Genomic DNA, 6502 nt, shown 5'->3' with positions numbered 1-6502 from the left:
ATCCATTGAGACGACACCTTATGAACTATGGTTTGGTAAGAAACCAAAGTTGTCGTTTCTGAAAGTTTGGGGCTGCGATGCTTATATGAAAAATCTTCAACCTGATAAGCTCGAACCCAAATCGGAGAAATGTGTCTTCATAGGATACCCAAAGGAGACTGTTGGGTACATCTTCTATCACAGATCTGAAGGCAAGACTTTTGTTGCTAAATTCAGAGTTTTTCTAGAGAAGGAGTTTCTCTCAAAAGAAGTGAGTGGGAGGAAAGTAGAACTTGATGAGGTAAATGTACCTGCTCCCTTATTGGAAAGTAGTTCATCACAGAAAACGGTTTCTGCGACACCTACACCAATTAGTGAAGAAGTTAATGATGATGATCATGAAACTTTAGATCAAGTTGTTACTGAACCTCATAGGTCAACCGGAGTAAGATCCGCACCAGAGTGGTACGGTAATCCTGTTCTGGAAGTTATGTTACTAGACCATGACGAACCTACGAACTATGAAGAAGCGATGGTGAGCCCAGATTCCGCAAAATGGCTTGAGGCCATGAAATCTGAGATGGGATCCATGTATGAGAACAAAGTGTGGACTTTGGTTGAATTGCCCATTGATCGGCAAGCAATTGAGAATAAATGGATCTTCAAGAAGAAGACTGACGCTGACGGTAATGTTACTATCTATAAAGCTCGACTTGTTGCAAAAGGTTTTCGACAAGTTCAAGGGATTGACTACGCTGAGACATTCTCACCCGTAGTGATGCTTAAGTCTGTCTGAATCATGTTAGCAATTGACGCATTTTATGATTATGAAATTTGGCAAATGGATGTTAAAACTGCATTCCTGCATGGATTTCTGGAAGAAGAGTTGTATATGATGCAACCAGAAAGTTTTGCCGATCCAAAGGGAGCTAACAAAGTGTGCAAGCTCCAGCGATCCATTTATGGACTGGTGCAAACCTCTCGGAGTTGGAATAAACGCTTTGATAGTGTGATCAAAGCATTTGATTTTATAAAGACTTTTGGAGAAGCCTGTATTTACAAGAAAGTGAGTGGGAGCTCTGTAGCATTTCTGATATTATATGTGGATGACATATTACTGATTGGAAATGATATAGAATTTCTGGATAGCATAAAGGGATACTTGAATAAAAGTTTTTCTATGAAAGACCTCGGTGAAGCTGCTTACATATTGGGCATCAAGATCTATAGAGATAGATAAAGACTCTTAATTGGACTTTCACAAAGCACATACCTTGACAAAGTTTTGAAAAAGTTCAAAATGGATCAAGCAAAGAAAGGGTTCTTGCCTGTGTTACAAGGTGTGAAGTTGAGTAAGACTCAATGCCCGACCACTGCAGAAGATAGAGAGAAGATGAAAGATGTTCCCTATGCTTCAGCCATAGGCTCTATCATGTATGCAATGCTGTGTACCAGACCTGATGTGTGCCTTGCTATAAGTCTAGCAGGGAGGTACCAAAGTAATCCAGGAGTGGATCACTGGACAGCGGTCAAGAACATCCTAAAATACTTGAAAAGGACTAAGGATATGTTTCTCGTTTATGGAGGTGACAAAGAGCTCATCGTAAATGGTTACGTTGACGCAAGCTTTGACACTGATCCAGACGATTCTAAATCCCAAACCGGATACGTATTTATATTAAACGGTGGAGCTGTCAGTTGGTGCAGTTCTAAACAAAGCGTCGTGGCGGGATCTACGTGTGAAGTGGAGTACATAGCTGCTTCGGAAGCAGCAAATGAAGGAGTCTGGATGAAGGAGTTCATATCCGATCTAGGTGTCATACCTAGTGCATCGGGTCCAATGAAAATCTTTTGTGACAATACTGGTGCAATTGCCTTGGCGAAGGAATCCAGATTTCACAAGAGAACCAAGCACATCAAGAGACGCTTCAATTCCATCCGGGACTTAGTCCAGGTTGTAGATATAGAAATTTGCAAGATACATACGGATCTGAATGTTGCAGACCCGTTGACTAAGCCTCTTCCACGAGCAAAACATGATCAGCACCAAGGCTCCATGGGTGTTATAATCATTACTGTGTAATCTAGATTATTGACTCTAGTGCAAGTGGGAGACTGAAGGAAATATGCCCTAGAGGCAATAATAAAGTTATTATTTATTTCCTTATTTCATGATAAATGTTTATTATTCATGCTAGAATTGTATTAACCGGAAACATAATACATGTGTGAATACATAGACAAACAGAGTGTCACTAGTATGCCTCTACTTAACTAGCTCGTTGATCAAAGATGGTTAAGTTTCCTAACCATAGACATGAGTTGTCATTTGATTAACGGGATCACATCATTAGGAGAATGATGTGATTGACTTGACCCATTCTGTTAGCTTAGCACTTGATCGTTTAGTTTGTTGCTATTGCTTTCTTCATGACTTATACATGTTCCTATGACTATGAGATTATGCAACTCCCGTTTACCGGAGGAACACTTTGTGTGCCACCAAACGTCACAACGTAACTGGGTGATTATAAAGGTGCTCTACAGGTGTCTCCAAAGGTACTTGTTGGGTTGGCGTATTTTGAGATTAGGATTTGTCACTCCGATTGTCGGAGAGGTATCTCTGGGCCCACTCGGTAATGCACATCACTATAAGCCTTGCAAGCATTGCAACTAATGAGTTAGTTGAGGGATGATGTATTACGGAACAAGTAAAGAGACTTGCCGGTAACGAGATTGAACTAGGTATTGAGATACCGACGATCGAATCTCTGGCAAGTAACATACCGATGACAAAGGGAACAACGTATGTTGTTATGCGGTCTGATCGATAAAGATCTTTGTAGAATATGTAGGAGCCAATATGGGCATCCAGGTCCCGCTATTGGTTATTGACCGGAGAGGTGTCTCGGTCATGTCTACATAGTTCTCGAACCCGTAGGGTTCGCACGCTTAATGTTCGTTGACGATATAGTACTATATGAGTTATGTATGTTGGTGACCGAATGTTGTTTGGAGTCCGGGATGAGATCACGGACATGACGAGGAACTCCGGAATGGTCCAGAGATAAAGTTTGATATATGGGATAATAGTGTTTGGTCACCGGAAGGGTTCCGGAATTCACCGGAAGGGGTTCCGGATGTTTCCCGAAATGTTTGGGTACGAGAACACTTTATTTGGGCCAAAGGGGAAAGCCCACAAGGTTTTTGGAAAGCGCAAAAGGAAGTTTTGCAGAGTCCAGGGGCCAGACGCCAGGGTCCCTGGCGTCTGGGTCTAGACGCCGGGAACCCTGGCGTCTGGCCCTGGAGTCCGAGGACTCTTGCCTTTCGGGTGAAACCGACTTTGTGGAGGCTTTTACTCCAAGTTTCGACCCCAAGGCTCAACATATAAATAGAGGGGTAGGGCTAGCACCCAAGACAGATCAAGAAACACCAAGCCGTGTGTCGGCAACCCCGTCCCCTCTAGTTTATCCTCGTCCTAGTTTTCGTAGTGCTGCCAGAACTCATCTACTACTTCGCCCCTCTTGCTGGATCAAGAAGGCGAGGACGTCACCGAGCCGAACGTGTGCAGAACTCGGAGGTGCCGTGCTTTTGGTACTTGGATCGGTCGGATCGTGAAGACGTACGACTACATCAACCGCGTTGATATAACGCTTCCGCGAATGGTCTACGAGGGTACGTAGACAACACTCTCCCCTCTCGTTGCTATGCATCACCATGATCTTGCGTGTGCGTAGGAAATTTTTGAAATTACTACGTTCCCCAACATGGTCTAGCTTCGATGCTCTGTGGGTCTCTTCTGGTCCATAAACGATCACCATAAATTTTCAGCCCATTATGAGAACTTTTATTTCTGCACAAAAATCAACACTAGTTCTGCTGAAAACAGCGTCAGTCCGAGTTAGTTCTAATCAAATCATACCAAAAACATATAAAATTATTGCAACCATGGCATGAATACTTCATAAATTATAGATACGTTGGAGACGTATCAGCGCCCGGCTACTCCGCGCCGTTCGTAAGCCCCGTGCCCCGCCCCGCATCCATGCCACCAAGTTTGAGGGCGACAGGTGCCCGTTTAGCTCCGCGGGGCTGTGGCCGGTGCCGGCACCACGGGTCCGCCCCGGAGTTCGGTGCACGGCCTTGTAGGCGGCGGATCCGATTGGTTCCGGCGCTGGTGAGCCTCGTAATTGGTGTGGGTCTCCCGCGCATGCTAGAGGAAGTGCTTTCGACCATAGAGGGAGAAGAAAGTGGTTGCCGGCGAAGGAGAAGAAAGGGGTGGCCGGCTTGCTTCTGAGAAGGTATTCCCAACGCCCGCGTTATTTTGATTCAATTTGGATGGATCAGTGAAGTTCGGGTGAAATTCACGGGGCGTGGGTTTTTAGATGGATTGGAGTTCGCCCTCGTCGTCTTCGTCAGATGATTCAGACATAAAAGAGATGATCCTTGACGACGATGTCGACAACCTAGTGTTGTTGCATCTCGTGGAGGAATTTGAGACGGGCTCGAAGAAAAAGTGTTGCAGATCCACAGTCGGCCGGCTATGCATTCCTCGCAACCGAGCTCACGACGACATATTCGGCTCACCTATTTCATAGGCAATACCGAATGCGTAGGTCCCTTTTCGTGTGCATCGCTGAAGCTTGCGAGTAGAATTGTCGTTTTTCACTCGGCCTTGGAATGCCGCCGATTTGGTTGGCTTTAGTGCATATCAGAAAATATCGGCGACGATGAGAGTGATTGCATATGGTGTTCCCGCCGACTACACGGATGAATACTTTCGCACAGGAGAAGATACCACCATCAAATGCGTCCGTGGCTTTGCGAAGACAATTATCCGGGGTTTTGGCCCAGAATACCTTTGAGCTCCAAACGAGAAAGACATGAAGAAGTTCATGGCAATGAACGGAGAAAGGGGATGGCCGGGCATGTTATGTAGTATTGATTGCATGCATTGGAGGTGGAAGAACTGTCTGGTGGCTTAGGCAGGGCAATACACCGGCACAAACGAAAACCCATCATTGTGCTTGAAGTCGTGGCTTCAAATGATTTATGGATTTGGCATTGTTTTTTTGGTTTGCCAGGGTCTCTCAATGCTATCAATGTCTTGCAACAATCTCATCTTTTGCTGAGCTAGCCCGTGGCAAAGCTTCGGCTTGCAACTATATCGTCAATGGCCATGAGTATACCATGGGGTACTATCTTGCCGAGGGTATTTATCCTTCCCGATCAACATTTGTGAAGACCATTAGTGACCCCAAAACCAAGAAACACAAAGTTTTTGTCGAAGCACAAGAAACTTGCCGAAAGGATATTGAGAGGGCATTTGGCGTGTTGCAAGCTTAGTTTGCCATTGTTCGAGGTCCTGCTCGCTTTTGGGATCCCTCAAAAACATTATGACTGTCTGTGTAATTTTACATAACATTATCATCGAGGATGAGAGATGGACTTAAGAGTATAATTATGACAATATTGATAACCGTGTGAAGCCTGCCAGGGACGCATATGAGATCACTGCATTTCTTAAGACCTACCGAAAGATCGAGAACCGTGATTCACACAACCAACTCAAGCATGATTGTATTGAGCATTGTTGATTCTCAGTTTTATTCATATGTATTTGTGTGTGATTTAAACAATTTGTTGTTGTAATAATTATTCAAATTTGAACATTTATAGTAATTGAAAAGATTGTTGTATTGTGAATTGCCTTTCGGACATATGTTTAATTTATATTATGATTCCATTCAATTTTTTTTTGGAAATCTCTAATTTACGAAGTTATGCAGAATTTGTGATACCGTGACGGCGTAACAGATCCCATAAACCCGTTCGGTAAAAAAGATTTAGGGCGCCCGTAAACAGTTGGGTGTATCTGCTAGAGATGCTGTCACGGGAAGATTTTTAGAGGAGGTGGTGGAGTTGCTGTTAGCAGTTCTTTCTTTGCTACTGCTGTGCGGCGTTCTCTGAAAACCTGCTTCGTGCGCCGAGGTAGCTCCTCTGCTCGTATCCCTGACGACTCGACCACCACGGCGTACCACACGGGCTGGGTTCTCCGGCGAGCGCGCCTCCGAAGCACCGCCGAATCTTTCTTCCATCGGTCACCAATGAACTCGCTGCCATCTCTACCGATCTGAACTAAAGCCACCGGCCAGAACCTCCCTACCAAGGCCGGGCAGGTGGACGACTCACCCCCTGGATCAGCCGAGCGGAGAGGAGAGGCAGCTTGCAGATTGATTGGAGGAGGTCGAAGATCAGTCCCGCCGGCGATCAGATCGCTACGGTCACAATAACCTAGGTACGTCCAAGTATTACTCATTATTTAGGCAGAACACTATTTAATCTGACCCGTTTCCACCCTACCTAGCAGGCCCTACATCGTCGTCCCTGCTCGCAGTTTCTGCTTGGCGCCGCCGTCCATCCGACCGCTCAGCCCGCGCTTCAGCGGAGATGCAGAGGACGGTGGATTTCAAGCTCCCCCACTTCTTCAACTACCCGCCCTACTTTACGTAATCCCCCCCCC

General features: G+C 45.4%; 1 protein-coding gene across 1 annotated transcript in view; it reads left to right on the top strand.

The window, feature by feature from the left end:
• The first annotated feature begins 5899 nt into the window (after positions 1–5899).
• The window catches only part of LOC119268541 (vacuolar protein sorting-associated protein 25-like), a 4399-nt gene continuing 3796 nt past the window's right edge, over positions 5900–6502 (top strand). The window contains exons 1-2 of the mRNA XM_037550201.1: positions 5900–6277; positions 6350–6488. Coding sequence (XP_037406098.1) covers positions 6430–6488 — 59 coding nt within the window. The 5' untranslated portion in view covers positions 5900–6277; positions 6350–6429. The remainder of the gene's footprint in view (positions 6278–6349; positions 6489–6502) is intronic.

This window comes from Triticum dicoccoides, chromosome 3A, assembly GCF_002162155.2.
Source record: "Triticum dicoccoides isolate Atlit2015 ecotype Zavitan chromosome 3A, WEW_v2.0, whole genome shotgun sequence".
In the NCBI taxonomy this organism is placed as follows: Eukaryota; Viridiplantae; Streptophyta; class Magnoliopsida; order Poales; family Poaceae; genus Triticum; species Triticum dicoccoides.
Note: the sequence above shows the minus strand (reverse complement) of the source record. Positions and strands in the feature narration are given on the sequence as shown.